The following is an 18,990-nucleotide window of genomic DNA, read 5'->3' as shown; positions in this document are numbered from 1 at the left end:
AATACCAGCTATGTTGGACACTATGCTAAATGGAGAAGGTACAAAGGCAAAAAGTAGTCCCTGTTCTCTCTTGTACAAAGTTGGTGCTCAATAAATGTTTGATGACAAAAATAAATGAACCAAAAGATGGAATTCAAAGCAGTATTTCTCTCCTTAATATTACCTTCATGAGACTACGATGAAATTTATACCATTAAGTGTTAAATATTCTGATAAGAGGAGCATCAATGTGCCACTAAGTTAGACTGGAAATCCTAACATTCCAAAAGGTGTTGCTACATACCGAGAGAGAGAAAAAAAGGGGGGGGGGAATGGTAATTTCTTATGGAGATGGAATGGACAGAGTAAAACTCACAGACAAAATCATTGGGAAAAAAATAGAAATATAGAAAAGGAGCATAGTTCAATTCTCTCACCAAAGTAACTTAAGGATCTGTTGGGTGGTTTGATTTTTCCATTCCCCATAAACAGGTTTCTTACAGGTCAAGTCCTTTTATAATCAAATCCACTTTCCAATTATTTTGTTTATATTACAGTTTTGTTGTATTGAATGTAACTTTAAAATGTACAATTATTATGGCTTATAAATTTAAAATTTTTTCAGATACATTTTTGATATCTTTTTTTTTTTCATATTACCTATATTTTCCAGTGCTTACTTCCCCACAACCCCCTCCCAGGACGTCAACCCTCATAAAAGAAAACTATGATTATAGAGAGATTTTCATGCAAAATCACTAAATATAATGTTTTGATTGGTATAAGAACAATATTTGAACAATTACAGTAGGCTCCTCCAATCCCATTATAACATGACTTGTTAACAGATTCGGACATAAAACAAATTAAACTATGTCCACTAAGGGAATGTGGTGCAGTGGACAAAGGACTGCTTTTGGAACCGGGAGGACTGAGGTTCAAGTTCTGACTAGGATATACAAACTGCAACCATAGGCACAACACTTAACCCTTCAGTGTCCCAAGCTACCCTCTAAGGCTAAAAGTTGCCTCTCTGTACCAGGAGTTCCTCCCCCAGGAATTTACTCTATTAACAAAATTACAGATATGTGGGCACACCATTACCCATTTCTGGGCTTCCATCTCCTCATCTGTAAAAAAGAAAAGTTTAGTTTCCATGACCTCTACGGTCTTCTCCAGTTTGAAGACTGGACAACTCTCTTGACCTTAAGAAAAAAACTTTGTATGCATATCTTTTTCTTTTTCTTTTCTTATTGGACGTGGCTAATATGGGAATTTGTCTTACCTGACTGTACATATTTGTAATGGGTTTTATTCATGAGTCAATTACAAAATAAGAACTTGACCTATGATTTGTCAATATTGGGAACTCTCAAATGGGAACTCCCTCAACCAACGCGGCTCAGAAGCTTCTCTGCAATTTATCATCTTAGAGAGTTGCCTGGACTCTGAGATGCCCAGTCACACAGCCAGGCTGTATCAGAGACAGGACTTGAACCTGGGTCTTCCTGTTTCTGAGTATGGCCCTTTATCCACTGCCTCCTATCTATTACAAAGGATTCACAATGGAAATATTCTTCTTCAGATAGTTATTGACTTTTGCTCAAGTATACACCTTGCACACAACAGGTACTTAGCAATTTCTTTTTGAATGAACAAATGAATTTAGATGATGTTTTGTAAGCTGCAAGTTGAGTTATTTTCTAGTAGAGGTGGTGAGTTTATGTCAATTCATCCACATTCCCTCACCTGTTCTCCATTTTGAAGGATATGTATTTTTTGGATATTCAACTTGATCTGGGGTGAATTTTATGCAGACTAAAGCTACCAGGCCTACATAGAAATCCAAACTTAGTGGATACTCCTTAAGAAGGGGGAGTGCTTCATTTTTTTGCCTTTGTATTCCCAGAGTACAACACACAGTAGGCATTTACTGAACGCTTGCTTATTTACTGGTAATTAGTAAGGTACCCTGACCAAAAGTATTTCATAGCTCGAGACAAATTTCAGATAAGGTCCAAAGAAGGGAAGATCAATTAGCAAATCCATTAATTAGAGTTTTGTTTATACAATTTGTTATACAATATCAAATTTAATTACTTGTTTGCTCTATCTTCTTACAAGTTCTGAGTAAAGAACATGAATGAATGTTCATTCCCACATTGGAATTTCATTCTTATATTTTTCAACATATTTACATTTTCATCTACTCAAACCTATAAATCAAATCAATAAATATTTTTTAAGTGTCTACCATGAGGAAAACACTTTGCTAGCTGTTACTGGGGATATAAAGAAGTGCTAGATAAGGTTGCTGCAATCAAGGTATTATGTCTTGCTTAAGTTAATAAGTGATTAACATTCGCAGTAAAAATATAAGCTGAACACTGAATCATGAATTTGCTATTATTCACCCCCACTGTGAGCAGGGGGATTAGCAATATTTAGATTTAACATACACAACACTGCTCGGTGAAAAGAGATTCTATAAGTCCCAATATGGCTGTTTTGATTCAATTTGATAGCTGCTTTTTCATAGTGAACAATAACTGAAAAACACATTTTACTTATACGAACCTGTATTCTCGACTTCATCGCTTGAAGAGACTGAACCACAGGGATGCAATAGGCAAGCGTTTTACCTTTTAAAGAAATAAATAAATGTAAAAGTAATAAAAACAGTGGACGCTGCAGACTTCAGCTCCTGCAGAAAATAAAATCGAAGGCCACCAGGGAGAAATGCTGTGCTATTCTTTTGGTGGTGGTGTGATTTTAGGCCAGAGAGAGAAGAAAAACATACTTTCACAAATGAATGGCCTCAGTTTAAAGGGTGAGTGGGGGGAGGAGGAAAGAGAAGGATGTTAAACCAAAGTGAAAAGGAATCCATACCCAATTAACTTCCTACCTCCTGATCACATTTTGGTGAAATCCATATTTTTCAAAGAGCCAGGAAACCTTTGGACCTTTATCCACTAAATAAGGAGTAACATTTCCTAAACTGTTCCAACAGTGCTTGGTCTGGAGGCTGATTTGAGAACCTTCGAAGGAGCTCATTTTCTGAGGTCCTATTTAACTACTCCTATGAGCTAAAGGCAAGAAGTTCACTAAGTGCCATTTTCACAGGTATTTCTGTGATGTGTGAAAGATGTCAGTCTGCTAAAAATCAGATGGAACCCCACCCAAGAGCCTACAGAGGCCAATGAAAAACCAACCAAACAGCAGATACTTTGGATTTCTACCAGCCTGAACAGCCCTCAAATCACATCCGTGGAAAAAAGGAGCAAATGAGTTTCCATTGGAGAACTCAACAGGGCAACTGCAAATTGGACTGAAAACAACAAAATCTCCCATGTCTAAACAAAATGAACATTGTCCCAATAATATGCATTCTTGTGTCAAGATCATTGTCAGTAAAAAATTCTCTACTCAAAACCTGATTTCTTTTCAGCATTCACGTAATTGTAAATCTCCATTATTTTGAGGCTATCTGTGCCTGCACACAGAAGTGGGGGGGGGGGGTTAGGAAGGGAGGGTGATACAATCCTCTAGCTATAAGTTAGAGTTATAGCAGAAATACTTTAGTTCCTAAACATGCTTAATTTTGATAAGTTCAATAGGCCCCTTCCTTTTATTAAATGAACAAAATTAGTGCTACAGTTAATACACACACACACACACACACACACATACACACACACACACACACACACACACACACACACACACACACACCCCAATATAATTGTAGGAATAATGAGCAACTAAAGACAAATGAAAAATTAAATGCTGACCTGATCCTGTCTGGGATCTCACAAGAGCATCTCTGCCTTCTAGCAATGAAGGAATACTTTGCTTCTGAACACTGTGGTGCATAGAGAAAACACATATTTATTTATTAAAAAATTGCCCTAAAAATGTTTGCAGGGTAAATAGACTATCTGATCTTACTTTAACAGAAAGTGTGGCTACAAGATGAAAATCCTTGAGTTGACAGGCTCAAATTCCCATAAAATTTGTCTCATCTCTCAGGGCTAGCAAAGTAGAATTCCATGAAATTGGTTATGTCATCTGCCATCTTGATGAAAGACTTTAAAATCTAAGACCCTATTTTCTTTATAGGATGGGGAAATCAGGGGCTGAAAACAGGGGACATTAGCAAGAAACCTTTTTAGATGCAATTTTTGTGACTTAATTAAAAGTATTAAGGCAAATGTGAAACTTTGGGATAATACTCATCCTATCAAATTTATTTTTTGATCTCAATATCTTTTTTGCTTCAAACCGAATATTTATTCCTATCCCTTCTGGTTGACTCCTATCATTATTATTATTACCAGCAGAAATAATTCTAAAAGTGAAGTTACACTGTTCTAAACTGGTATTTTGACCACATTATGTTAAAGGAAAATCACTGAAAAATCCAACAGAAATAGAAGCAGTCTCATAAAAGAATAAACTGTACCAAAGTCTTCACAGAATGAAGAGTTAAAATGATCCCTAAAGATCATCATCTAGGTTAGCCACCTCATTTAATGAAGAAGCTAAAGGCTAATGACTTAACTAGGGTCATAAAGCTAATTAGCCACCTGACATTCCTTCATAATGTGTAAGTTAATATTTTCTTTCAGTTCCCTTTACTACATTTAAATTTCATTTAGTAGGACCAATGTGGATCCTAAGGAAGCTTGAAGTTTAGTCTGGAGCTCTTACCTGGTCATGCTAGACATTTTCAGGACTGTGCTTATTGTTGAAATCTAAGAAGATAAGAAGCAAAATCAGGCATGTTCACTGACTATCACTTCTTTGGAATTAGAGAATTCAAAGGAGGTGAAGGAAACAAAAGAGGAAAATGAAGATGGTACCAATTTTGGGATAAAGCTGATTCATACCGATAAAGTATGTTTTGATGCTCAAATATGCAGAACAGAAAAATGGCTTATGTAAAACTCTGAGCAGGGGTGAGGTTGAAATTAAGACCATGCAAGAGGTAATGGATTCTATGTTCCTCACTTCACAGTAAGCCTAAACAACTTATTATTAATAAGAAACAGTGTCCATTTGCTTGGGGAAACTGCACAGTATGGTGGATTCCTCACCCTCCAAACCTCAGCAAATAGAACATCCAGTTAAAGCCCCAAATGCTCTCAATTCTGATACTCATGGCCACCAGATTCTGTCATCCAATGACTGCTCTGATAAACACATATGGTAATGAGAAAGGTAGGTGGGACTACATTTTTCTTTCACATATCATAAATAAAACAGCAGTTAGGTAGGAACAGCCGTCAGTCCCTCCTTGCACATGATCTAAAGCAAGGCAGCAGACAGACAGCCTTGAGGTCAGGGACCATCTTATTTATCTTTGTTTCTCTCAAAATATAAACCATAGGGCAATGCACATGGTAGACAATTAATAAATGGTTGTTGAATAAATGACAGCCTGAGGCCATTAAATTTGCACCAGCAGAATATAATGGAACTACTCTGAGCCCACTTGACCTGCTGTAAAAATAACCTCATTTTGATTTCTTTCCACAGCAAGTTCCTCCCTCCACCAATCCACCTAGGGTCTATACAGATAGTCAACATAAAATAAAGGTCTTCCAAAGAAAGGAGCTTTTCTGGAAAAAAGAAAAACCTTCTGAAAGCCCAGAAGGTACTCACCAGGTGTGGATGGAGGCCCAATTCATGAAAAGAATCGGAAGTAAACACTTTTTCTCGTACCTGCTTCACCATAGCTCTGCAAATGAGAAACAACATACCTACGCATCAGCCTCTGTCTCAGTGACACAATGAAATCCGCAGAATTATATTTATTTCCTTTGATCCCTGCAGTGAACAATCCATAAAACATACCTGTGGATTTCTGGAATTTCAGGGTTGTTTTTAAATAATGACGAGGTCTTAATGAACGGCCTCTCCACTTGTCCCTCATTAGTAGGGACAGCTGGGTGCTTTTTTGGAGAAATCAGACCTTCCGGCTTTCCCTTCCCAGTCCTTTTAACCTCTTTAACTTCGGTTTTCTTGGCAGGGGGTAAGGACATTTCATTCTTTTGTTTCGGTGGGGGCCCTTGGCTGGCCCCTTGGAATTTTCTTTTTGTCCCTTTTGCTTGCTTTGGTGTTCCCTAAAGAAAAAACCCAGAGATGATGAATGCTGGCTACAGAGTGGAGCCTCACCATCCACAGAATTGCATCTCTTTCTGCAGAGATCATTATGCCCATATGTCAAGCAACAGTTTAGGCTTGCAATTATCTCCACTGATTCAGAATTTTTCCAAGAAAAAGAAATAAAGGAAGACAAAAATGGCAAGGAAAAATACCTAGATCTCTTCTAATTCAAGTCAAGATAGCCATCTACTTAGATTCAATACCCATCGTCAGTTATAAAGTAGCCAAAGACTTAATGGCAGGATGATGGGCCTAAGGAAGGAAAAATATCAGAGACCAGCAAAATCTTAACAAATGGAATCCTTAAAAAATACATACAAGGAGGGGAGAGATGAGAACCAACCTTTAAAAGTGCACATGCCAAAGAAATCATATCTTTGTCCATTTCCATGAAAAAGCTGTAAGGGGGAAATAAAACCTCAGATATTTTCTCTACATAAACAGAATAGTGATGAAGCAAATCTGTTCCTAGGCATGAGGGAGCTAGCTGGCTGGGATGGCTATATCCCTATTTATTTGCAGGGAGCAGAAAAACCTTCATTACTGTTATTTCCTAGAGTGCATGGAACTCTGTCATCTCTTATCCCTCAAGCTGCTCCTCCAGATTCAGGTGGTTGGAGACAATTCCTACTCTCGCTTCCAATTCCAAATGAGAACTCCTCTCCATCCATCACTTCCCCCTCACACTTATTTTTAATCTTCTTTGCTTTTCAAATCCCCATCTGATCTCCTATAACAGCTAACAACATTTAATATTTTGTTGTCAGTTGATTATTATTTCCAGACATGGCTTGGTTAAACTCATGGTGTTCAAACTCCCTCTAGGAGATGATACATCTAATTTCTTTGGCCTTACCCTTCTATTTGTACACAAATATCTCACATAGAAACTTTCTGTGAGTGATGTCTTCTTATTACTATGAGGGGCTTCAGTCTCTCCTGGCCTATGTTGCCTTTCTGCTTAATGTGCTCTCTTCTGTTTAAACATCAGCTTATTTTACTCATCCTTGCTAGCCTCAATAAGTTACCAATATATACATCTGGGGCTTTGTTTTGCTTTTTATCCCTTGCTTATCACAGATCTTTCTAAAGCAATTTCAATCTATGTAATTTTACATTTGTAACATGAATAAACTACTTCCCAATTGATAAATGGTCAAAAGATATGAACAGGCAGTTTGACAATGAAGAAATCAAAACAATTTGTAGTCATATGAAAAAAATGCTCTAAATCATTATTGATTAGAGAAATGCAAATTAAGCTGTCATTTTATACCTATCAGATTGGCTAAAATGATTGAAGGAGAAAATGGCAAATGTTGGAGGGGATGTGGAAAAATTGGGACACGTTTATTGTTGGTGGAATTGTGAACTGATACAACCATTTCGGAGATCAATTTGGAATTATGCCCAAAGAGTTATAAAACTGCCTATACCCTTTGACCCAGAAATACCACCACTAGGTCTATTTTGAAATATGTTTAGGGAAGAAGGAAAAGAACCTACATGTTTTAAAATGTTTATAGCAGCTCTCTTTGTGGTGGCAAAGAACTGGAAATTGCAGGGAGGCCAATCAATTAGGGAATGGCTGAACGAGATGCATTATATGATTGTGATGGAATACTACCCTGCTATAAGAAATGATGTGCTCAACGATCTTACAAAAACAAGGAAAGACTTGCAGGAAATAACGAAGAGTGAAAAGAGTGAAATGAGCAAAATCAAGAGAACGTTGTATACAGTAAGAGCGATACTGCTTTAACTATAGAGCTTACTTATTTGAGAGAAACCAAAGCCCCCAGTTTAAGGAATTTTCATGCTGAGTTGAGCTGAAGATACTCCAATGGCTCCTTGCTGCCTCTAGAGCACCTCTCCTTGTCATTTAAAGTCCTCACAGTCTGGCTCCAGTATGCCCTCCCAGCCAAAGCGCCCTATTTAGTGCACCCAATCTATTGCATCCCATCTCTTTCTCCACACTTTGCACAGGCTGTTCTCCCTTCCTCACCTCTGCCCCTTAGCATTCTGGATTTCCTTTAAGGCTCAGCTCATATGCCACCTCCTACACATAACAATAGTGATAATAGATAAAATTTATATAGTGCTTGCTATGGGCCATACCCTGTGCTAAGCACTTTGCAATTGTTAACTAACTTATCCTACCTGGGAGGCAGATGCTCTCATTATCCTCATTTTACAGATGAGGAGACTGAGGCAAACAGGTTAAGTGACTTGCCTAAGGTCACACAACTAGTAAGTGTCTTCAGTTATATTTGAACTTAGGTCTTCCTGACTCTAGGCCCAGCTCTCTAACCACTGTACCCCCCTTTTCTGATTCAATCAGTTTTGCTAGCACCCTTCCCCCAACACCCAAAATTACTTTGTATTTACCTTTTCCTTGTACTGACTTTTAATTCATACATATTTTTCTATTAAAATGTAAACTCTTCGTATCCCTGGTGCCTAAATTAGTTGCCTGGTACAGAGCAGTGAAGAGAATAAGAGACTATGGAATGAATTCAATTCAAGAGGCACTTACTGAGCTCCTATTATGTGCAAGGGCTCTGTGCTTGATGTTAGAAATACAAAACCAGAAACAAAAGAATCCCTGATCTCAAGAAGCTTATGTTCTACTGGGGGTGACACAGATAAATGAATACAAAGTATATACGAAGTAATTTTCATTATATAGCATAGTGTTTTTATTCCCTTTCTATTACTACAGCCATAAGAATCATAGATGTGCTAGAATTCATATCTATTTAGAGGTCATCTAGTCCAACCTCTCACATGGTGCAGCAGACCCTTCAGCAGCATGGGGCACCCATCGGCCAGCTTATTACTTTATCATGAGATGGCCTGTTCCTTGCTCGTGGCTTCTCTACATAAGCAGGGCCAAAAGAATGGTACCCACAGTAACAATAGAAATGGAAGTAGCACTAGAAAACAGTGGCATTCTGATGGTCAAGACCAGGGGTGGGGAACCTATAGCCTTTTGACCCCTCAGTAAAAGGACTGGCTATATGAAGTTTGGATCGAGTCAAAGGGCCAAATTTGAGGACCTGGAGGGCCACATGTGTCCTCGAGACCATAGGTTCCTCACCCCTGGCAAGACCAATTGCAGTGAGGAAGATGAAGGATGAGCCACCTCTCAGGACTGGGCAGGGCACAAGGATATGGAACACAATCAGAACTGATCACTGTGGAGTTCAGTTTTACCATAATGTTTCTTTTTGTGATAAGAAAGTGTTTACTGGAAGGTGGGATAGTTATGGGGAAATGACATATAAAAGTGAAAGGCAAAAATGAAATGTGAAAAATAATTAAATATTCTTATATTAAATGAAAATCCACTTCCCTTTCCCCCACCATTCCTACTTCTGCCTTCACAGTAACACAAAAGAAGTAGGCTGCCTTTTCTACATAAGTTAATCAAAAATTTGAAGAGAGATGCATGGCACGATGGCTTTGGAGTCATAGGACCTAGGTTCAAATTCAGCTCTGCTACTTACTCCCTATGTGACCTTGGGTAAGTTACTTCACTCCTCTGGGCCTCAATTTCCTCATCTGTTATTGGGATCCCATTCGTTAATGAGAGTATAGAATTGGATGACGCCTGAGGTATCTTCCAGTTCTAAATCTATGATGACTTGTGCACAGTAAATGCTTAAATACTTGTTGACTCATTGACTGACAAGTGCCTTTGGCCTTCCTTCATCCAGCCCTTCAGTTGTTTCCCAGCCCTCACCACCCTGCTTACCCTCCTATACATCAGTGGAGTCAAATTCAAATAGAAATGGGGCCACCAATCTGTACATAAGGATCCCCTCAAGCCACATACTGATTTAGTTTTCAAATGTGATAGTACCTATTTTAATGCATTCTCATTTACTTATTTTAATATTTTCAATTACATTTTAAGCTGGGTCTGACTGCAATCAGAAGAGTCTTGGGCCAAATGTGCTCAGCAAGACTGAGTTTGCAGGAGAACGTTGTACACAATAACAGCCACATTGTGCGATGACTAATATTGATAAACTTAATCCTTCTCAGCAATGCAAGGCATTTCTAAAGGCCTTGTGATAGAAAATGCTATCCACAAAGAAGAAAGAACTATGGAGTCTGAATGCAGATCAAAGCATACTATTTTCTATTTTTTTTCTTCTATTGAGTTTTGTTTCTTCTTTCTGGTGGTTCCTCCAATTGGTTCTAATTCTTACTTACAACATCACTAATGTGAAAATATGTTTAATAGGAATGTATATGTACAGCCTATATCAGATTGTGTGCTGTTGTGGGGAGGGAGGGGGAGAAAAATTTTAAACTCAAAAGCATATGGAAGTGATTGTTGATAAATCAAAATAAATTAATTTTAAAAAAAGAAAAGGAAAAAAAAAGACTGAATTTGACCCCTGTGCTTTAGATGCTCCATAGTCAACTTGTTTTCAGCCCCAGTGTTCTAGCCCACAAAGATCACTTTCAAGCTTGAAGATGCTATCTCTCACACTGGCTACCCCTTCCCAGCTTTGTGACATTGGCAAAACTGACAAGCACATGCCTGCTGTGGTGTCATTCAATTAATTTGGGACACCACTGGAATAGGATGATAGAGGTAAGGAGGGCCTGAAGTAGGGATGTGGCTGTGTGAACAGAGAAAAGGCCAAACATAAAAGGCAGAAATGACAAGACCTGGGAACAGATTGGATAAGTACAGTAAGAGTAAAGAGTTAAGGATGACACCAAAGTGGTGAACCTAGGTGACTGGAAGAATGGTGGTGCCTTTGCCAGTAATAGTTATGTTGGGGAGAAGAGTAGGTTTGGAAGGAAAGATTAGTTCAGTTTGGACATACTGAGCTTAAGATGCCTATGGGACATCTAGTTTGAAATATCTAGCAGGTTGTTGATGACATGGCCTAGAACTCAGTGGAAAGACTAGGGCAGGCCTGCACAACCTGTGACCTGGGGGCCGCTTGCTGCCTCCCAAAGGATTTCAGGTAGCCTGTGAAAAATGTAGAGGAAAATATCCTCTACATTTTTCGCAGGCCACCCAAAATCCTTTGGCAGGTTATGCTGGCCTGGACTAGGGCAATATAGATACAGTTATAGATAGCTTTGAAGTAATCTGAATAGAGATGATAATTGTACCCATGGGAACTGATGAAGTCACCAGCTGAGGAAGTACAGATAGAAAAGAGAAGAAAGTTTAGGATAGACTCTTTGGAACACCTAGAGTTGGCATGACATGAATGAAGATCCAAGGTGACTGGGGAGAAGTCAGACAGACAGGAGGAGAACCAGAAGAGAACAGTATCATGAAGACTCAGAGAGAAGAGGGTGGTCAACAACGTCAAATGTCCAAGAGAGGTCAAGAATGATGAAGAATGAGAAGAAATTGTTTGATTTGTCAGTTAGAAGATCCATGGTAACTTTGGCAAATATTCAGTACCCACTATACACATACACCTCATTAGGTGGAGTGGCTAGAAAACCAGCTTGGAGATAGGAAGACCTGGGTACAAGTCCAGCTTCTGACACATACTAACTGTGTGATGTTGACCAGGTTACCTAAACAGCTCCTTACAAATTGCGGAATAATTAATCTGTATCAGTCCAGGGCTGCATTTCTCAAAGTGTGGACCAAGGACCCTCTTGGTCCCCAAAGTCAAAACTATTTTCATAACAATACTAAGATATTATTTGCCTACTAAAATACCACTCCCTTTTCCAACTACCTATCTGTGTGAAGCCAGAATTTCTTCATATACTTCAATCAAAACAATCTATTGCAATAAACCGAATGAAGAAGCAGTAAGAATCCAGTTGTCTTTTATTAAGCCAAACATTAAAGACATAATTTTAAAAAACAAAATATAGTTATTTATCATAAAAACATTATTTATGTTAACATGCAGTGGGTCTATTATTATTATTTTAAGTGAATTAGTATTTTAAAATTTTACCAGTTTTAATTTCTAATCTGGTAAACATTAATAGATATACCCTACGTAAACAAAACCTCTTTGGGGTCCTCAAAAATTTTTCAGAGTGTAAAGGGCTCCTGATTCCAAAAAAATTTGAGAACCACTGTTACAGGACATTCCCAATACCAGTGAAATCACAAGTCTAGAGAAAAGAAACAAAACAAAACAACAACAAAAATGTTGAAGACACTATTTTAGGCATGAGGAGAGATACAAAGATGAAACAGGACACAATCCCTGCGCTCAAGGAGCTAACATTCTAGTAAGGAAGACTTTAAAAGAAATCATAAATGTGTGTTGTTGTTATTCAGTCATAGCAATAGTGTTTGACTCTTTGAAACACCATTTTGGGATTTTCTTGGCAAAGATACTGGAATGGTTTGCTATTTCCTTCTCCAGCTCATTTTACGAATGAGGAAACTAAGGCAAAGAGGGATAAGTGACTTTCCCAGGGTCACATAGCTAATAAGTGTCTAAGGCTATATTTGAACTCATGAACATGAGTCTCCAGGACTAGAACTCTATGCACTGCAACATATGTGTGTATATGTATTTGTGTGTGTATATGCACACATGTATACATACATACAACCAAAGTACAAATGGAATATAGAAAAGTTCAAAAATACAAGAAATTTGATAATAATGATAATACTTTTAAGGAGCTATAGAGTGATTTCCTTACAATGTAAATATTGTACCGTCTCTCACCCACATAAACTCCTTGAAGCCAGGGGACTATTTTCTATTGTATCCAGGAGCTAAGTACTGTGCATTGTGTATACTGCGGATACTTAATAAATCCCTAAGTTGAACATCAGTCCTATCTTGTAAATAGTACAAATATTATTATCCACATTTTAATGATGGCCAAACTAGGGCTTAAAGTAGGAAGTGAAGTGTTCAGTCACAAAACTACAAAGCCAGGAGCCTAGATTTCTGATTGCAAATCCAGTACTTGGTGAGGATGTCTTTTCAGTTAATGAAGCAAATTAGAAATAAAGACTGTTGTACACGAGTAGATTGAAGACAACCCTATGATAGTCCTATGAAAATCAATCAAAAAGCATTTATTAAGCACCTACTATGTGCATGGCACAGTTGCATTAAAAAAGAAAAAGAAAGAAAGCTCCCAAGAAGCTTATATATTCTATGTGATAAAGCAATCTGCTGGAGAAGATGGGAATGATAAATCAAGGGCACATATACAGGCACTGGCCTTGGAAAAGAGAAGGCCTAAGATAGACTCTTTTGCATCATCATCAGAGACTGGAATAAAAGAAATTGGGGGATGATGACAATGGGTTGGAGAAAGAAAAGAACAACAGAAGAGAGAACTCTTGGCAAGATTTCCTTATAGATCAACACAGAGCAATTAATTTCTTTTAAAATTAGCTTTCATAGAATAATTATAGCTGAAAGAGTCCTTTAGAGAGCATGCAGTCCAAACTCTTAATTTTATGGATGAAGAAACTGAGGTCCAGACAGATTTGATGATGTGACTGGAGTCACACATCTGGTCAAAGGCAGATGCAGAATAAGACTGCTTGTTATCTCTTACAATTAATCATACTAATTCTTATTAATCAGTCATCCAACTCTTTTAATATCCAATTGTTTGACCAATTGCAATGAATCTAACAGTATTATTAGCAAGATTTATTACACTACAGAGAAAGAATACTGTATTTAGAGTATTGGATTTGACTGCTATTTGCTAGCCATGTGACTGTGGGCAAATAACAAATTCTCAGAGCTTCAGCTTCCCCAACCATAAAATAGGAATACTAATCCTTTCATTCTTCCCTAAGTGACTCTTTACTGCACTTTTCATAGGAAACTGTTCAAAACCTTCTCTTTTCAAACCTCCCATACTGCCCTCTCTCCTTTTCTACTCAACAGAGGCCATTTCCATGAACATACTCTTTCCCCCCTCTTCTACTACTCAAAAGCCTTAGACATTATCTCCTGTTTTCTCCTCCTTTGCTCCATTCTCTGATAAAGATGTGACCCTTCTCCAGGTCAAGGCTAAGCCACTCCTTGAATCCTTAATGCCCCAGTATACCCCACAGAAATCATTTCTCTTTCATCTTCAATCTCTCCCTACCTACTAGGTCCTTTCCTGATACCTACAAGCATGCTGAGGTCTTCACTACAGTTAAAATCAACCCTTTAATTGGACCCTACCACCTCCTTAAGCTATCATCCTATATTTTCCCTCTCCCTCTTAGCCAAAGTTCTAGAAAAAGCCATCTAGCTTACATTAATTCCACTTTCTCTCCTTTCATAAGGACTGTGTAAAGTTAGACCATAAACGTGGCAGCCCTAAGATCTATATTTATAATAAACAAGTTGAGAGAAAAAATTATGGCATTCAGTTAACAAAGTTTGAACCGCAATTGTTAAAAACGAATTATTAAAAATAAGAAATGGACAATAGAAATGGTATCAACACTATGATAATTTTATATAGAAGTTAAAGCAATGTAAATTAGTTGTTACAACAAGGAGACCAAGAGACTAGGAAGAGCTTTAGCCAGCAAACATTTGACTTACTGGAGGAAAAAAAAAAAAAGAAGAGGAAGAATGGCTCCCAAAAGGAACACCAGGTTAAAATATAAACTCATCTGTAAAAGTTTATGGAGGTCAGCTAGGTGTCACAGCGGATAGAGCTCTGGTCTTGGAGTCAGTAAAACCTGAGTTCAAATCTAGCCTCAGACACTTGACACACAGACACCAGCTGTGTGACCATGGGCAAGTCACTTAACCCCCGATTGCCTCACCAAAAAAAAAAAAAGTTTATTAAGAAGGATGATGTGGATTCATATATACAGAAATATTTACACCAGCTCTTTTGGAGGTGACAAAGAACTGGAAACTAAGTAGATATTCATCAATGAATAAATTACGGTGTTTGAATATAATGGAATACTATTGTAACACAAGAAATTACAAAAGACTTAGTTTCAGAGAAAGCTGGAAAGACTTGTATACAGAGTAAAGTGAACAGAACCAGGAGAATAATTTACTAACAATAACAATATTGTAAAGGAAAAAAAAACTTTGAAAGACTTAAGAGTTCTGATTAATGCAGACAAACCAAGATTCCAGAGGACTAATGATGAGTCCATACACCCCTCTCCCAGAGAATGATGGACTGACTCAAGATGTAAAATAACACACACATCATTGGATACAGCCAATGTAGGAATTTATTTTGCTTGCATATTAATATTTGTTTCAAGGATTTTCTTTTTATTTTTTTTTCCCATGGGGGGTAGTAGTGGAAGAGAAGAAAAATAAATATTTGTTAATTGAAAAAAAATAAAAGTAAAAATGTTTAATAGAATGAAGGATGATTATGACCAATACCATCTCAGGAGACAGAACTATAGAAGATAAAACCAGTCTAAAAAAAGCTTGTCTAACTAAGCAGTCATCCCAAGAACATTCAGGAATGGATATGGAAAAGCACTACAAACCAAAGAAAAATGGAAAACACCTGCAAAAATTCTTATAGTAATCTATTTTCTCCATCAAGGATAAGCAGACCACCAAACTTGGATCCCTAAATTCACAGTCCCTGAGATGTTCACAGAGGAAGACAAAACAGCACTAAAGAGAACAAAGGCAAGAAAAGCAGACAGAATAGCTTAGCATATAATATATGCATAATATAATGCAACATAATATCATATCATATAATAAAATTTGGGCCTTGAACCCAACTGATTCCAAAAGAAAGTGACCCCCCCAAAAAAATCAGCTACTAACCTTATGCTTAGTTTCCCATTTGTACAAAATCTTTATGAGGGTCATCTGCATAAATCGAAGGCATTCTTGGTAACAGCATCAGGAAACAAACAACCTTTTGCAAATGATAATCAACAACGGCTATCTTTACCAGCTCATGCTTGCCCTAGGCTCTGTTCTGGGTTTTCATCTTTTCTCTCTGTACACCCTCTATCAGGGATATCGTCAGTTCTCCTGGATTCAGTTATCATCCCTATGCAGATGAGTCCCAGATCTTCAATGCCAACTCCAATATCTATCCTGGTTCAGTGGCCTGGAGCTCCAGAGTTCCATCATGAGATGTACTGCAGGTATCTCACATTCAATATGCTCCAAACAGACTTCATTATTTTTACCCCTAAACCCACTCCTCTTTCCAAACTTCCCTATTTTTTGCTGAGGATATCACCATCCTTCAAGATACCCAGGTTTACAAACTTGGAATCATCCTCTACTTTTTATTCTCCCAGATCCTACAATAGCTAATTAGTTGTCAAGTTTGATCCATTTTGCCTCAAAGACGTCTCTCCAATTCAGCCCCTCCTCTCTACTCACATGACACCAGCCTAATTCATGCCCTTATTACCTCTTAGTGAAATTGGTCTTCCTGTATATGGTTTCTCTCCCTATTCTCTTCTCCCTCTATACTACTTCACTTGGGGATCTCATCAGCTCCTATGGATTTAATTACCAGCTCTATGATTACCATTTTCAGATCTACCTATCCTGCCCCTACCTCTCTGCTGAGCTCCAATCTTGCATTTCCAACTGTCCTTCAGACATCTCAAACTGGCTGTCCAGAGACATCTTAAATTCAACATGTCCAAAAGGGAACTACATCAATCAATCAGAACACTTGTATAATTACAATGATCAAGTTTGGCCCTAAAGAAAAGAGAACAAGCATCTTCCTCCCTTCTTTGTGGTGTGGAGGATGATGGTGTGGAACCCTCCTACTCTGTCAGATTCAGCTGATAGTAGTGAGTTTTGCCTCACTACTTTTTTCCTCCCTCTCTCTTTTTGTTCTTTGTTACAAGGGATGCCTCTCTGGGGAAAGGTGTATATTTGGAAATGATGGTGATATAAAAACAAAAGACATCATTTTGTTTAATCTCTAGCAAAGCTCAATTGCTACTGTCTAGAAGAGGCTTTTCCTGATCTCTCATCCCCCTCAGTCATCAGGGGCCTTCTACCACGTTACTTTTGATTTATTTCGTACATACTCTGTATTTATCTATATGCATAATATTTTCTGCCTCCCTTCAGTGGAATTTAAGTTCCTTGAAGAAAGGGGCAGTTTTTATTTCTGTCTTTGTATCTCCACTACCAGGTACAACATACACATTTAATAAATGCTTCCTGAGTGAATGAATGAATGAATGAATACTTGCATTACCTACCTAACAGACTTTTTGTTTTATAAGGTAACCTTATTGCCTCAGTTTCTTCATCTATAAAATGGGAATAAATCAGTACCTTCCTCACACTGTGTTTACTGTGAAGATCAAGTGAGACAATTTATATAAAGTGATTTGCAGACATTAAAGTGTGATATATAGGTAACCATCTGAGACAACTAGGTAGTATGATTTGCTGGATTTGATTTCAAATTCTGATTCAATCACTTACTATTGTATGCCCTGGGCAAGACACTTAACCTCTCAGTCTCAGTTTCCTCACCTGTAAAATAAGAATGATAATAGCACCCAACTCACAGTGTTATTCTAAGAGTCAAATGAGGTAACATATGTAAAGCACTTTGCAAACCTTAAATTGATTATAAATGTTAGGTGTGTATCTCAGAGGCCCACTTACAAAACCACACAAAACAAGCTTTAAAATGAGGTCAGAGAAATACAGATTGTTAGAGCTGTAAGGGACCTTAGAGATAATCTTGTCCAATCCTCTTACTTTATGAATGAAAAAACTGAGACCAACACAAGAAAAGTGACACTTGCCCAATGTCACAAAGTGAGCTACCGGTAGAATTTGGATTAGAACCCAGGTCTTCTATTGCCAATATAGTTCAACAAGCATTTAATAAGCACCAACTATGAGTCAGACAATGTGCTAGGTACTGGTAATAAAAGACAAAACAAAAAATAGTCCCTTCCTTCAAGGGGTTCACATCCTACCAGGGAAGATTTAATAGATACAGTATATATGTGATTATTTGGGGAAAGGGAGAGAACTAACAACTCAGGGGTCAAAAAAGTACTGACAGGGGCAGCTAGTTGGTGCAGTGGAAAGAGCACCGACCCTGAAGTCAGAAGGACCTGAGTTCAAATTTGGCCTCAGACCAAACACTTGACACTTACTAGCTGTGTGACCCTGGGCAAGTCACTTAACCCCAATTGCCTTAAAAAAAAAAAGTACTGACCATACATAGTATGTATAGTATGCATAGAATGAGGAAAGCACTTTGTAAAATGCTATGTAAATATGAGCAATAATCATCAGCATAATCCAGGACATATTTTACTATCTTATTTTTATCAACTTTATTATGGGATGCTCTCTCAAATACTTTGCTAAAATCAAGATTTATTATATCTTCAGCATTCCCCTCAATTACCTACCTATTAGAATTGTAGACTCTCAGCGCTAAAAGGGATTTTGAAAATTTAGTCCCAACCTCATTTTTTAAGTGAGGAAGCTGAGGCCAGGGTGGTTAAGTACCTCTTAGATGCCTTAAAGTGTTTAGAATTCTTAAGATGGCACATAAAAATACTTTGCTCACTTAATCACCAAAGACAATGAATGTTCTTTAAATTGTCAACACTTTGCCACTATAGTATCTTTCAAATGGACAATCTTCTGTTATCTCTAACGGTACTCAGTACTTCATGCATTTCTCAAATATTTGCATCCCAGTACTTAGAACAAAAGTCAGGCACAAAGTAGGCACTAATACTTATTTGTTGACTAATTGGCCACACCCAGAAGCACATTTAGAATGAATCCAGGAAGGGAGGCCACACTAGAAGTGGATAATCTACAAAACAAGTGGATAATCTATAAAACAAGATCACTCCCTTTTCACTAATGGAGAAATAGGGGCAGAAGTGGTTTC

General features: G+C 37.8%; 1 protein-coding gene across 1 annotated transcript in view; it reads right to left on the bottom strand.

Moving 5' to 3' along the window:
* DDX31 (DEAD-box helicase 31) overlaps positions 1-18,990 on the bottom strand; it is a 90,058-nt gene that overhangs the window by 68,878 nt on the left and 2,190 nt on the right. The window contains 5 exon segments of the mRNA XM_078149976.1: positions 2,557-2,621; positions 3,771-3,841; positions 4,690-4,733; positions 5,644-5,719; positions 5,836-6,104. Coding sequence (XP_078006102.1) covers positions 2,557-2,621; positions 3,771-3,841; positions 4,690-4,733; positions 5,644-5,719; positions 5,836-6,104 — 525 coding nt within the window.

The sequence above is a fragment of the Phascolarctos cinereus genome, unplaced genomic scaffold (genome assembly GCF_003287225.1).
Source record: "Phascolarctos cinereus isolate Bilbo 61053 unplaced genomic scaffold, phaCin_HiC Scaffold_2;HRSCAF=192, whole genome shotgun sequence".
Taxonomy (NCBI): Eukaryota; Metazoa; Chordata; class Mammalia; order Diprotodontia; family Phascolarctidae; genus Phascolarctos; species Phascolarctos cinereus.
The sequence above is the reverse complement of the archived record's forward strand: the minus strand, read 5'-3'. Positions and strand labels throughout refer to the sequence as shown.